The 15,701-nt window shown below is 43.5% G+C and overlaps 1 protein-coding gene across 1 annotated transcript in view; it reads left to right on the top strand.

Moving 5' to 3' along the window:
* The window catches only part of cox15 (cytochrome c oxidase assembly factor COX15), a 37,547-nt gene extending 22,621 nt beyond the window's left edge, over window positions 1–14,926 (top strand). Inside the window, exons 7-9 of the mRNA XM_080205960.1 lie at window positions 8,328–8,482; window positions 12,044–12,157; window positions 14,009–14,926. Of these exons, the coding sequence (XP_080062086.1) occupies window positions 8,328–8,482; window positions 12,044–12,157; window positions 14,009–14,140 (401 nt within the window). The 3' untranslated portion in view covers window positions 14,141–14,926. The remainder of the gene's footprint in view (window positions 1–8,327; window positions 8,483–12,043; window positions 12,158–14,008) is intronic.
* The last annotated feature ends 775 nt before the right edge of the window (window positions 14,927–15,701 follow it).

The following is a 15,701-nucleotide window of genomic DNA, read 5'->3' as shown; positions in this document are numbered from 1 at the left end:
ACAATCTACCATGCGTTACATAGAACATAGAACATAGAACATTACAGCGCGGAACAGGCCCTTCGGCCCACAATGTTGCGCCGACCAGTCTTATTTTTAAAAAAAAACATTGACCCACTAATCTAAACCACTCCTTTTTCGTCCATAAACCTATCCACCAATCTCTTAAACGCCCCCAAACTAGGCGCATTTACAACTGCAGCAGGCAGGGCATTCCAGTCCCTCACCACCCTCTGGGTAAAGAACCAACCCCTGACATCCGTCCTATAACTACCCCCCCTTAATTTAAAGCCATGCCCCCTCGTGCTAGATTTCTCCATCCGAGGAAACAGGCTATCACCATCCACCCTATCTAAACCTCTAATCATCTTATATGTTTCTATAAGATCCCCTCTTAGCCGCCTTCTTTCCAGTGAAAACAACCCCAAATCCCTCAGTCTCTCCTCATAGGACCTCCCCTGCATACCAGGCAACATCCTGGTAAACCTCCTCTGCACCCTCTCCAAAGCCTCCACATCCTTCCTGTAATGTGGGGACCAGAACTGCACACAGTACTCCAAGTGCGGCCGCACCAGAGTTGTGTACAGTTGCAACATGACGCTGCGACTCCTAAATTCAATCCCCCTACCAATAAACGCCAAGACACCGTATGCCTTCTTAACAACCTTATCTACTTGATTCCCAACTTTCAGGGATCTATGTACACATACACCTAGATCCCTCTGCTCCTCCACTCTATTCAAAGTCCTCCCGTTAGCCCTATACTCAACACATCTGTTATTCCTACCGAAATGGATTACCTCACACTTCTCCGCATTAAACTCCATCCGCCACCTCGCGGCCCAGCTCTGCAACCTGTCCAAGTCACCCTGCAAACTTCGACACCCTTCCTCACAATCTACCACACCTCCGACTTTGGTGTCATCAGCAAACTTACTAATCCACCCAACTATACCCTCATCCAGATCATTAATAAAGATTACGAACAGCAGTGGCCCCAAAACAGATCCCTGAGGCACACCACTCGTAACCGAACTCCATGATGAATAATTACCATCAACCACCACCCTCTGTCTCCTATCTGCTAACCAATTCCTGATCCAAGTACCTAAATTACCACCAATCCCATACATCTGCATTTTCTGCAGAAGCATACCATGGTGAACCTTATCAAACGCCTTACTAAAATCCATATATACCACATCTACTGCCTTACCCCTATCCACCTCTTTGGTCACCTTCTCAAAGAACTCAATAAGGTTAGTAAGGCACGACCTTCCCGCTACAAAACCATGCTGACTATCTCTAATCAATTCATTAATCTCCAAATAACTATAAATCCTATCCCTAATAATTCTTTCTAAAACCTTGCCCACTACAGAAGTAAGACTCACTGGTCTATAATTCCCAGGGAAGTCTCTGCTCCCCTTCTTAAACAACGGGACAACATTCGCTGTCCTCCAATCATCCGGTACTATACCAGAGACCAACGACGACCTGAAGATCAGAGCCAGTGGCTCTGCAATCACCTCTCTTGCCTCCCATAGAATCCTAGGGTAAATCCCGTCAGGACCAGGGGACTTATCTATTTTCAACCCTTCTAGAATATCCAACACATCCTCTGTATCAACTACAATACTTTCTATTTTACACCCCTTCACCCCAGTGACCTCCTCAGCTACATTCATATCGTCCTGTGTGAACACCGAAGAGAAATAATGGTTCAATGCCTCTCCAATCTCTTCCGGTTCCACACACAACTTCCCCCTACTGTCTGTAACTGGCCCTAATCTTGCCCTGACCAACCTTCTATTCTTGACATACCTATAGAACGCCTTAGGATTCTCCTTAATCCTATCAGCCAAAGTCATCTCATGCCCTCTTCTAGCCCTTCTTAACTCCCTCTTCAACTCCCTCCTAGCCAATCTAAAGCTTTCTACTGCACTACCCGAGCCCTCAAGCCTCATCCGAACATAAGCCTCCTTCTTCTTCCTAACCAACAAATCAACTTTTTTCGTGCACCACGGTTCCCTAGCCCTACCAATTCCTCCTTGCCTGACAGGGACATACCTATCACAGACCCACAGTAGCTGCTCCTTGAACAAACTCCACATTTCAGACGTTCCTAGTCCCTGTAATCTCCTAGTCCAACCAATGCTTCCTAATTCTCTCCTAATGGCCTCATAGTTACCCTTCCCCCAGCTAAAACTACTGACCCGAGGTTCATGCCTATCCCTTTCCATCACTAAGGTGAACGTAACCGAATTGTGGTCACTATCACCAAAAAGCACACCAACTTCCAAGTCTAGCACCTGGTCTGGCTCATTTCCCAGCACCAAGTCCAATATAGCCTCACCTCTAGTTGGCCTATCTACATATTGAGTTAAAAAACCTTCCTGCACACTTTGAACAAAAACTGACCCCTCTAACGAGCTAGAGCTATAGCTATTCCAATCAATGTTAGTAAAGTTAAAATCCCCCATAACAATTACCCTATTACTTTCACTCCTAACCAGGATCGTCTCTGCAATCCTTTCCTCAACCTCTCTAGAACTTTTTGGAGGTCTATAAAAGACTCCCAACAGGGTGACCTCTCCTCTCCTATTTCTAATTTCTGCCCATACTACCTCAACAGACAAATCCTCATTAAACTTCCTCTCTGACACTGTGATATAGTCCTTGACCAATAATGCTACTCCACCCCCCCTTCTACCTCCTTCTCTACTCCGACTAAAGCACTTGTACCCTGGCACCTGCAACATCCATTCCTGACCCTGCTCTATCCACGTCTCTGAAATGGCCACAACATCAAAGTCCCAGGTACTGGTCCACGCTGCAAGTTCATCCACCTTATTGCGAATACTCCTCGCGTTAAAGTATATACATTTCAAACCTCGCTCCGCCCCACCCTCACAATGCCGTGCAATGCCATCCCCTTCTATGCCCCCCTCACTTTCACCCCCTCTACCCAGGATCCCACCCCCCCTCTGAATCCCCCCCTTGTCAAAGGCCTTGCTAAAGTCCATGTACACAACATCAGCTGCACTGCCCTCATCTACTTCTTGGTTACCCCTTCAAAAAACTCAATCAAATTTGTGAGACATGATTTTCCATTCACAAAGCCATGCTGATTGTTCCTAATCAGTCCTTGCATCTCTAAATGCCTGTAGATTCTGTCTCTCAAAATATTTTCCAACACCTTACCCATCACAGATGTGAGGCTTACTGGCCTGTTGATCCCAAGCTTTTCCCTGCGGCCCTTTTTAAGCACAGGCACAACATTTGCCACCTTCAATCTTCAGGCATCTCATCTGTGACTATTGATGATTCAAGTATTTGTGCTAAGGGACCTACAATTTTCTCCCTAGCCTCCCATAATGTCCTGGGATACACTTCATCAGGTCCTGGGGATTTATTTACATTGATGCATTTAAGACTTCTAGCACCTCTTTCTCTGTAATATATACACTCCTCAAGACATCACTATTTTCCCAAGTTCCCTAACATCCATGCTTTTCTCAACAATAAACATTGATGAGAAGTATTCATTTAGGATCTCCCTTATGGACCCACCTCTTGTGGATCCACATGTAGATGATCTTGTTGATCCTTAAGAGGCCCTACTCTCTACCTTGTTACTGTTTTGCCCTTTATGTGTTTGTTGATGCTCTTTGCATTCTCCTTTGCTTTATCTGCCAAAACAATCTCATGAACCTTTTTTGCCCTCCTGATTTCTCTCTTAATTCTACTCCTACACCCCCTACACTCTTCAAGGGATTCACTTGATCCCAGCTACCTGTGCATGTTATGTGCCTCTTTCTTCTTGACCAGGGCCTCAATATCCCAAGTCATCCAGGGTTCCCTACTTCTGCCAGCCTTGCCCTTCACTCTGAGAGGAATGTACTTACCCTGAATCCTGGTTAACACACTTTTGAATGCCGTAGAGAATCGATAGGGTTGGTGTCTAGGTAAGATGATATTGAATGGGCTGAGGGGCTACCTTCACCGGGATCTGTGAATTAGTGGAGGATGAAAATGCAGGTGTGTGAACAGGAAGTGCCCCAAAACTGGGCTTCCAGGTCTTTGCTAACACTGACTAAATATAGCTACATGTAAAAAAGCAACATAGTGCATAAAGTTTCGTAGAACCACCGGGTAGATAAAGAAAAACTATTTCCTCTGGTTGGGGAGAGTCTTTGACTAGGAAACAGAGCCTGAAGATTTCAGGGTGAAATTAAAAAACCCTTCTACTCACGCAAGGTGGTAGCAGTTTGGAATTCTCTTCTGCGAATGGCGCTTAATGCGCGATCGGTTGTTAGTTTTAGATCCTAGACTGAGATTTTTGTTGATTAAAGATATTAAGGGATGTGGGGGAAAGATAGTTAAAAACAAATTACTGCGGAATTACTAGAATCTGAAACTAAAAGAGAAAACGCTGGAAAATCTCAGCAGGTCCGGCAGCATCTGTAAAGTAAGGAAAGAAAAGAGCTGACGTTTTGAGTCCAGATGACCCTTTGTCAAAGCTCAGAGGTAGCTATACAGGATTAGGTTGCAGTTCGTCTATGATCACATTGAAGGGTGCAGCAGGCTCAAGCTGAACGGCATCTTGCTGTTTCTGTGGACCAGTTAGAATTGGTGCCTTCCGCAGAAAACTTCAGGGAATAATTGGATCTTTCCCATTGAAAGCCAGTTAAAGTCAGGGGAGAGAATCTGCTCTTGAACACACACTGGAGTATTTGCTTTTGCTGCTTATTATGGTAATTAAAGACAAGACAGCAATAAAGCACTAAATACATGAAGCATCCCAACTTTTGATTTTGAAGATATTCACTTTTGTGTTGGTGTGATCAAGAACTGCAAGGACGGTTTCAGGTGGTTTCCTTCCTGCACCAATCAATCCCTGCTCAAAATGCTGAATCCCCCAGGATAATAGGTCCAAACTATTCCCTTGGATCTGACCAAATCCATCCTTCCTAGTAAGTAAGTGTAGATGGTTGTCTTGTGGCTGCAGTTGTCCAGAGGAATGGTGAGTTTTCTGTCATACTCGGGAGATCTTGTGATGCAGTGGGTAGCGACCCTACCACTGGACCAGAAGCTCTGGGTTCAAGTCCAATAATAGGACTTGTTGGCGATTGAAGGGGCGGTCAACACAGTTTAACCTGCTCATAATCAGCTTGGAAATCCTTCCAGCACTCCTCCACTGTCACTCAAAGGTGGTAAATACAGTTTGGGTGTGAACATGCGCTAAACAAACAAACCCAAGACTACTTTAATAAAAATAAAATACATGAACAGCATCTAAAGTTGTCATGTTGTACAAAAATGCCCAGCTTATAATAGGAAAGTTGTGTACAACTAATGACTCAACCCTTGCAAATGGTAAAAAAAGAGACTTGGAGAGAATCAGGGGATGAGACCCTCATCAGAGTACCCTGTCTTTGACCTGCTATTGAAATGCTGAAAAGATCATTCCAGATAAACATTTTGATCAATGCAACCTGCAACTCGATTGCAAGCCTGTTAATGGCTGTGAAAGAAATATCACATGCCATTTGTCAGTCCAGACATGGGTATTGCACTGCTGTGGGCTGCTCTATTTGATGAATGGAGCTGTGCATTAGAATTATCAGCAAGTGGTTCCTGATGGAGAGGAGGTCTTTGGTGATGGCTGAACTGAGGACAATGTACTGAGGAGTTCCTATAGTGATATCCTGGGGCTGTAACCACTCGCTGCCCAACAACCCTAACCACAGCCCATTCACCTCCATTTCTGCCAGATTTTCTAGGCTCCTTACTGCCGCCCATATGTTATGGAGATGTAGAAGTTATGTTACTGAGACTGTAATCTAGAGGCCTGGGGCTAGTGATCCAGATTCAAGAGTCAAAACCCCACCATGACAACTGGGAAATTTAAATTTGATCATTAATAAATCTGTAATAAAAAGCTAATATCAGTATTGGTGACCATGAAGCTACTGCATTGTCATTTAGAACGCATCCAGTTTAGGGAAGAAAATCTGATTTTTTTTAATTCATTCGTGGGACGTGGGCATCGCTGGCTGGCCAGCATTTATTGCCCATCCCTAGTTACCCTTGGAGGGAAGTTGAGAGTCACCCATATTGCTGTGGCTCTGGAGTAGTCACATAGACACAGTAAGAAGTTTCACAACACCAGGTTAAAGTCCATCAAGTTTATTTGATAATAAACCCACAAGTTTTCGGGAACGCTGTTCCTTCGTCAGGTGAGTGTAAAGTTCTGATCAGAGAAGGGCATATAAAGGCACACACAGTTTACAGAATACCAATTAGAATGCGAGTCTTTACAGCTAATCTGCTATTCAAGTCTTAAAGGTGCAGACAGTGTGAATGGAGATAGTATTAAGCATAGATTAAAGAAATGTGTATTGTCTGCAAACAGGACAGTGAGTGAGATGTTGCAAGTTCAGGCAAGTCATGGGGGTTACAGATAGTGTAACATGAACCCAAGATCCCAGTTGAGGCTGTCCTCATCTGTGTGGAACTTGGCTATCAGTCTCTGCTCAGCGACTCTGCGCTGTCGTGTGTCGTGAAGGCTGCCTTGGAGAACGCTTACCCGAAGATCAGAGGCCGAATGCCCATGACTGCTGAAGTGTTCGCCGTAAAAAGTCTGACAGCACCAGGTTTCCACATCAGAAGTGTTCACCAACAGGAAGGGAACAGTCTTGCCTGGTGATTGTCGAGCGATGTTCATTCATCCGTTGTCGTAGCACCTGCGTGGTCTCCCCAGTGTACCGTGCTTCGGGACATCCTTTCCTGCAACATATTAGGTAGACAATGTTGGCCAAGTTGCAAGAGTATGTGCCATGTATCTGGTGGATGGTGTTCTCACGTGAGATAATGTCATCCATATCGATGATCCGGCATGTCTTGCAGAGGCTGCTGTGGCAGGGTTGTGTGGTGTTGTGGTCACTGTTCTCCTGAAGGCTGGGTAGTTTGCTGCGGACAATGGTCTGTTTGAGATTGTGCAGTTGTTTGAAGGCAAGAAGTGGGGGTGTGGGGATGGCCCTGGCGGGATGTTCATCTTCATCAATGACATGTTGAAGACTCCAGAGAAGATGTCGTAGCTTCTCTGCCCCGGGGAAGTACTGGGTGATGAAGGGTACTCTGTTCACCAGGTACATGGCACGTACTCTTGCAACTCGGCCAATGTTGTCTACCTAATATGCTGTAGGAAAGGATCTCCCAAAGCATGGTACATTGGGGAGACCATGCAGACACTACGACGACGGACGAATGAACACCGCTCGACAATCACCAGGCAAGACTGTTCCCTTCCTATTGGGGAACACTTTAGTGGTCACGGGCATTCGGCCTCTGATCTTCGGGTAAACATTCTCCAAGGCGGCCTCCACGACACAGGACAGCGCAAAGTCGCTGAGCAGAGACTGATAGCTGGGTTCCGCACACATGAGGACGGTCTCAACCAGGATCTTGGGTTCATGTCACATTATCTGTAACCTCATGACTTGCCTGGGCTTCCAACATCTTGCTTACTGTCCCATCTGGAGACAATACACATCTTTTTAACCTATGCTTAATGCTATTTCCACTCACATTGACTGCACCTTTAAGACTTGAATAGCAGATTAGCTGTAAAGACTCGCATTCTAATCAGTATCCTGTAAACTGTGTGTGCCTTTATATTGCCTTTCTCTGATCAAACTTTCCACTTACCTGACAAAGGAACAGCGTTCCGAAAGCTTGTGGGTTTACTATCAAATAAACTTGTTGGACTTTAACCTGGTGTTGTGAGACTTCTTACTGTGTTTACCCCAGTCCAATGTCGGCATAGTCGTAGTCGCATAGGCCAGACCAGGTAAGGACGGCAGATTTCCTTCCCTAAAGGACATTAGTGAACCAGATGGGTTTTTCTGACAATGGTTTCATGGTCATCAGTAGATTCTTAATTCCAAATTTTTTTTATTGAATTCAAATTCACCAGCTGCCGTGGCGGGATTTGTGTTTCTGGATTAATAGTCTAGCAGTAATACTCCGGAGCCATCACCTCCCCATATCCAGTCTATGATTCCAGACCCACACCAGTCTTCTAAAATGGCTTTGCAAGCCATTCTGTTATCAAGGAGGTGTCAGCGCCTTCACCTTCCCAAATGGCCATGAGGGACGGACACTAAATTCTGATCTTCTAACATTGTCAATGCCTTTAGTTCTGAAAATAATGCTGAGGGTGTGAAACATGGAATAAAGTGGGAGCCTTGTGTGAAGCCTTACAGAAAGACTTGACTGATGGTTGGCTGATTAACTGTTTTTTCCCCTCAATCTCTCTGCAGGTGCCTTTGTTGCTGGACTGGATGCTGGGCTTGTCTATAATTCTTTCCCCAAGATGGGAGAGCGCTGGGTGCCTGACGACCTTTTAGCATTTTCCCCAGCTCTTCGTAACTTCTTTGAGAACCCAACCACGGTTCAGTTTGACCACAGAATCCTGGTAATTATTTTAAAGCTTGGCATCAAATTCTTCCATTACTGATTCACTCGCACTCAGTGGAATTTTGGAATTAATTACATAACAAATTGGATTCCAGTAGGACAAGATGACGCAATGCCTTCTCAAGTCATCCAGTCTCCAGCTCTGCAGATGGTTTCTTGGAACTGTTCCTGCCCAGCTGACTGTACAAGGCACTACAATTTGCTTTGATGGCAGGGTGGAAGAGACTAGCTCACCATGGACCTTGCTCCAGATCTCTGTCCAGTGAGCTCTTGTGGACAAAATTGGCTCAAATAATACACTCTAGGGCTTTAATCAAGGGGAGATTTCTTAAAATAAAAATTACATTTCTGATTTGCATGCTCTCATCAGTATAAAGGTTGATCCTTTGTTTCTGATGTTGCTCTGTAATGTGGCTTTGTGCCACGGACAACTTAAACTGCCCTGATTACCCTGTTCATTACTCACCCAGAAACAAAGGTTCTTTTTTATTCTGATTTCCCTCTTTATAAATGATGACATATTTGCTCCAATCCTTAAGTTTGGGGTGTTCCAATCCTCTATAAATAATTTGCACAGCAAACTCAAGGTCAGATTTAAAAAAGAAGGATCCGATAACTATTACACACACACACACATGCACGAGAGGGATTTCATAACGTCCACCTCTTTTGCACTCACAGCAATGAATGGGGGAAATAAAGGAAAAAGGAAGAGGATTCAGGGCATAACCACAATAAAATGCAAGTTAGAGTTTTATGTGTGTCCACAATCAGAAATCTAATGAAAAGTTTCTTCCAGTGGGAGGTTGACTGATTATAGGCTGATCAGTTTTTCCACAGCAGGATATCAACGACAGGAGAAGGCACGCAGTTTGAGTTAGTCTGAAAGTATAAGTTCCAAGGTTCCTGCAATTGTGGATGAGATCTGGAGTTTTTTCTGTTGCCACTGGCTTGATGGTAGACAGCACAGCCTGTTGCCTGGAGTTCTGTTCTCCTGGAGATCAAAACAGTAACTGCCTGAGTTCAGTTTCAGAAACAGTTGCAGTTAGGAGAGGTCATTTGACATACCACACCTCAATGTTGGACCAAGGAGGTATATTCCGTTGGCTGAAATCTTGAGGTGTTTACTTGGAGTTGGGGTTAATTTTGTTCTTGGAGCCACTGGTTTCATGTTGTTGAATGAGGCCGTCTGATTGAAACCATTGTGTAAGAACCGTTAATGCTGTGATGTAACTAAGGGCTGGATGCTGAAGGGTGGTATTTCTGACATTCGCCCCTCCATTTTCTAGATCATATCCACCCCTCATTCAACATGGTTGTTGAGTACAGCCCTGTCTGCCAAGATGGCCACAGATTGATAAGGAATCAGTGCAAGAAAGGATCAGATGTGCAGCCTAGAGTGCTGAGTCTTTCTACAACAGACAGCCTGAGGGTGAAAGCTAAAAAGGTGTTGGACTTGTGTTCATTACCAGCTTTGTGCAAATTCACTGTGTGCCTTGTGGACAACAAACCTAGCTTGGAATTTGACTAAACTCAATAAGAACCACCTCAGTAACTAGAACCTTTTCTGTTTTCCTGACTATGGACTTGGCTACATGCCTTCATGTTGATTAATTAATAAGTTGTTTGTAGATTGACTTGGACTTCTGGGAAGCTATGTTATGTCTCGGAGCCCCACCTGTATTGTTACCCAATCCTTTGCAACATCACAGTGCTTAGGTGATTAACCGTGTGAAGGGTTGTTTTTGTTTGAAATTGGCTGGAACAGACAGACTTGTCTGCTGGGCCATTGCGTTCACTGGGCTGGAATGTAATTGCAGTGCAAGGACTGCAACATTCTAAATGTTTGAGGTGTTTGTTAACTATGAAACTGCTGGAAGGCATCTTTGATGTGGAGATGCCGGCGTTGGCTAGGATAAGCACGATAAGAAGTCTCACAAGACCAGGTTAAAGTCCCAACAGGATAAAATCCAAACAGGTTAAAGCTCAACCAAAGAAACCTGTTGGACTTTAACCTGGAAGGTATCTTGCCAGCACTGCAATTGTCCATTTTGAAAAGCAGAAAAATTGACTTTATAAAGTAACATCACATCTTGACCATGACACTTGCAATATATGCAGGCTGGATGGAAATGATGGGCATCTCTGTTTCATCTAAAAGGTGCATAATTATCAAACACTCCCAAGGAGAATGTTCAAAATCATAAAAGCTCTAACTATTTAAAAAAACATAATGCCCTAAACAAGTATTTTGCCACTGGCGCACATCATGAAAGTGAAATGTGTGATGATATTATGCCTTCAGGAAACGTACCTTAATCATGCTTCTCCGCAGGATGTTTTAGCAGTCCCTGGGATGTGTCAGTGCCGTGTTGTCTGCAGCCAGTGTTATTCAGTGTTACTGAGGCAGTTTAATTAACATCATGTTGGTTTTAATCTGAACTAATGCAGTGTTCATTATTTTAGTGTTCCCCTGGGATGGCAGAGTAGAGCTTGTTTGAGAGCGATTGACAGGTCAGATCATGTGATTAGGGACAGCTGTGTTTTCACAGAGAAATGCAGTTTTAATTTTGCTTTTCAGAAGCTGCTTGGAGCTGAAAGGGACAGCAGTGTTTTTTCCCCCTCTCTGGAGTTGGAGATTTTGCTGTCTAAGTATTGTTGTTTCAGATGCACCTTTTGAGAGCATTCTCTCTCTCTCTCTCTCTCTCTCCACCCCCAGAGACTGGGAGCTGCCAGACACTAAGTTTATCTTTCTGAAGTTTTGCTGTTTTAAGGATATATCTTTCTAAGAAACTGCTATTGGGATTTCAGTCCAGAAATGGTAAAAAAGCTGGAAATCCAGCATCATGTGAGCATACTTGTGTTTGTGCTAACTAATTCTGAAGAAGGGTGTATGTCTGTGGAATATTTCTTTAAATTGGAACAACAGAGATAGCTAGCTGTTTAAGACTTGCAATGTGTCATGTTTAAATCTTGCAATTGGTTAAAGTTATGCTCATTCTTCTTGTTATATTTTAACTGTGTTCTTAAGTAAATTTTTTTGATAAACACTTCCTAGTGGGCCACTTGAATCATACCTGGAGTAAAACACCTTACGCTCACCCTAATACCAAAATCAAATATAAAACTTCAGGTCTAGGCTAACTTCACAAAACACCTTGGAGTTCCTGGTCTTCATCTTAATAAATGATACATAGTCATACTTTTTGGTATGAAAGCCTTTTGGAACTTCTACGTTTGCTAACTGCTGCAGGTTTTTGGGTAAAGCACAAGCTATATCTCAAGCTGCATCCCATTCTCACAAGCTCACCCTAATGAGTGCTGAGAAAGCCGGTGATCTTTGGGAACCTTGTTTAGAAGTGTGCTTTGTTTTGTGTTGGAATATTATAACTGATTTCTACATACTCCTGCACTGTTTAAATTTCAGGTTTTTAACCTGGTCTGAAATAATTTGCTATAGAATTTTTGGTTTGTTGAGTCACTGGTTTTACTGACAGACAATTCTTCCACTTATGACTGTCCCTTTCCTAACGTTGTATTTACCCATGTGTCTTGCCAGGGTATTGCCTCAGTAACGGCAGTGACCGTTCTCTACGCACTTTCCCGCAGGATGCCTATGCCCCGGAGAACTAAGATAGCAATATCATCCCTGCTCGCCATGGTTTACATGCAGGTAAGGTGAAAAGTGATCGTTCTCTACGCGCTTTCCCGCAGGATGCCTATGCATTAACTTTTTAAAAATAAATTCTTCTTCGCTGGCAAGGCTGGCTTTAATGCCCATCCCTAATTGACTTGCTTGTTACAACTAGGCTTACTCACTAGGCTACATCAGGGGCCAATTATCTGGATTCATTGGCTAGACTGAGTATAAACAGCAGGTTTACTGCCCTAAAGGGGAGTAGTGAGCTACTTAATCATTTAACAATGACCTGCTGTCTTCATAGAGAAGACCAGCTTTTTAATCAACCGCATTTTTAAAAAAAATTAAAATTTATGGTTTCCACAGTGGGATTTGAACTCACAGGGCAGAATCTACTGGCCGTGCTCACCCCAAGACTGGAAAATCCCACTCGGAGTCAACAGACCTTTACTTGGTCCGTGTCTGCCTGCTATGATTCCCCTGGCGGGCGGGATGGGAAAATTCCACCCACAATTTCCGTATTATTATTACCATTAACAAACTCATTGTTGGAGTGTGGAGAGCAATAGTTGTGGTAGGTCACCACATTCTAGCATGTGACGCTTAAAGCAATTCCCTGTGCAGTTTCTAGAATGAATAAAGAAAATTACAGCACAGAAACAGGCCCTTCGGCCCTCCAAGCCTGCACTGACTATGCCTCCCAACTGAACTAAACCCCCTACCCTTCCGAGGACCATATCCCTCTATTCCCATCCTATTCAATTATTGGTCAAGACGCCCCTTAAAAGTCATTACCATATCTGCTTCCACTACCTTCCCTGGCAGCGAGTTCCAGGCACATACCACCTTCTATGTTAAAAAAAAAGTTGCCTTGTACATCTCCTTTGAACCTTGCCCCTCACAATTTAAACCTGTGCCCCCTAATAATTGACTCTTCCACCCTGGGAAAAAGCTTCTGACTACCCACTCTGTTCATGTCACTCATAATCTTGTAGACTCCTATCAGATTGCCCCTCAACCTCCGTTATTCCAATGAGAACAAACCAAGTTTCTCCAACTTCTCATATTAATGCCCTCCATACCAGGCAACATTCTGGTAAATCTTTTCTGTATCCTCTCCAAAGCCTTCTGGTAGTATGGTGACCAGAATTGAACACCATATTCCAAGTACGGCCTAAGGTTCTGTAAAGCTGCAACGTGACTTCCAATTTTTAAACTCAGTGCCCTGGCCGATGAAGGCAAGCATGCCATATGCCTTCTTAACCACCACCTGCATTACCACTTTCAGTGACCGATGAACCTGTACACTCAGAAACCTATACCCATTAATATTCTTAAGGATTCTGCCATTTACTGTATATTTCCTATCTGTATTACACTTTCCAAAATGCATTATCTCACATTTGTCCAGATTAACCTCTATCTGCCATCTCTCTGCCCAAGTCCACAACCGATCTATGCTTTGCTGCATTCTCTGATGACCCTCATCACTATCTGCAATTTCACCAATCTTTGTGTCATCTGCAAACTTACTAATCAAACCAATTATATTTTATATGACTGTAGATAGTGGCCTGCCTGTTATGGAACCAGGCTATTGGGAGCAGGGGGGTTCCACTCCTGCGCTTTGCTCATGACTCTTTTTCACTTGGTCTCAGCCCCTGTAGATTCAAAGAAACATTGGCAAGAATTTCCACTCCTGTTATTCAGTGATCTACAGTTGCGACTCTAAGCGGGTGTGAGCTATCATACCCTTTAAGCAGAACTCATTTGATGCAGAAAAAATAGAAAATGGGGATGAAAATCGAGAGGACATGTAATTATGTGTGGCTGTGCATCCTGAAATCACTGATTGAGGAGTATGTCTTTCTGGTCCCCTCTTAGGCTGCTTTGGGAATCAGCACCCTACTGCTCTACGTCCCCACGCCTCTGGCAGTCACACATCAGTCAGGATCCCTCGTGCTGCTCAGCCTGGCACTCTGGTTGATCCACGAACTCCGCAGAGTCCCAAAGTGAAGGAAGAGACCAGCTGAACAGTTACTTCCAGCAAGATCCCGGGTCAGGATCAGACAGGAATGTCTACTGCAATTTTCATGCACTTTTCTACAAAGTTTGTTTGTACTGCCTATAGCAATGTTATTTTGAACTAAATGTCTTCATTTGAATATTGGAAATTGAGATCTCTCAATATACACAACTTCAGTCTGATTGCAAGGCTGATGTATGGTACAACTGAGTGGCCCTGCCTTTTATGTGGGGACGAGGAGAGAGAGCACTATAAAGTATTTATATTCTTTAGCTCAAACCATTGACTGACACCTATGTGTGAACCATATGGTAAGACCAGAAATGCTGTGGGTCAGTTGCTGATATCAGTAACATTAATTTTGATCGAGGTACAACCAATTGGTCATCACTGAGTTATGTTCAGTTGTACCATACCATACACTACAATCACAAGCCTTATGTGCTTCAATACTGGTTTTCAATCCAACCCTTTAAACTGCTCCTGGTGACCTGCCCCAACCATCTTGAAATTCCAGTTAGGAAACCTTTCCAGGCATAACTCAACTTCACTATGGCCTTGGTGTTTTGGTGGTTGGCTGTTTTCTATCTGGGTGTTTTGCAAATTCAAAGTCATCACGTGTCATGTTTTACAGAAATACCATAATTTCGGGATTAATAAACCACATAGTGACCAGAGATCATCAAGAACACCTTTGCTTTTTAACATTTAATGATATTGCGAATAATTAACATTTCAAAAGCAAATTTTTTTTTAAATTAAATCTTCCTTTCCAGCGTGTTCTCTCAGAATTGCATTCTTTGCTATAAATGTTTTTTTTCTCCTGACTAGCAACAACTTCTCAATATTTACAAAATCAAAATACAGCAATGCTGGAAAACTGAAGATGCTGGAAAAGCTCTGCAGGTCAGGCACCATCCATGGAAAGAAAAACAGAGTTTAATGAGTGGAATTTTCCAGCCTCGCTCGCCCTGAAACCAGAAAATCCCGTCTGGGATCATCAACCTTTGCATGGTCGTCCTTTGCCCGCTCCGATTCCCGTGGCAGGTGGGACGGTAAAATTCACCCCAGTGTTTCAGGTCGAGGACCTCTTATCGGAGCTCGTGGTAGTCACTCTGTCCTCACTCTTTTGAAGACCTTCAGTTCTCACTTTTCCCTTCTCAGTTTTAGTGTGGAAATGTTCAAATATCTCTCTTTCAGTAATGTGAGTCCTTGTACCTGATAGCATTCCAGCTCTGCAAATTTCTTGTTTTGCTTGTAAACCCTTCTGAAATGGGGGCCTGAAAAGCTTTCAGCTGCACCCTCAAAATGGTCTTATACAAGTTCAGTATTGATTCCCTGTTTTTGTTTTTTTGCTTCCAGGTATGAAGTGAAGGATTCTGTTCAGCCTATTAATCCACTGCCATATTTAATATCATGTGCTTGTGACATCAAGGTTCCTTAGCTTGCCCACTCAATTGTTAAAAAATCTGACAAAAAATAGTTCCTATCACATTCAGTGCCATCAATTCATTACTGCACTGTATGTCTTGCTCTCCAAGTAGGTACATC

The sequence above is a fragment of the Carcharhinus amblyrhynchos genome, chromosome 17, assembly GCF_965287045.1.
Source record: "Carcharhinus amblyrhynchos chromosome 17, sCarAmb.v2.hapA, whole genome shotgun sequence".
Classification (NCBI taxonomy): domain Eukaryota; kingdom Metazoa; phylum Chordata; class Chondrichthyes; order Carcharhiniformes; family Carcharhinidae; genus Carcharhinus; species Carcharhinus amblyrhynchos.
Note: the sequence above shows the minus strand (reverse complement) of the source record. Positions and strands in the feature narration are given on the sequence as shown.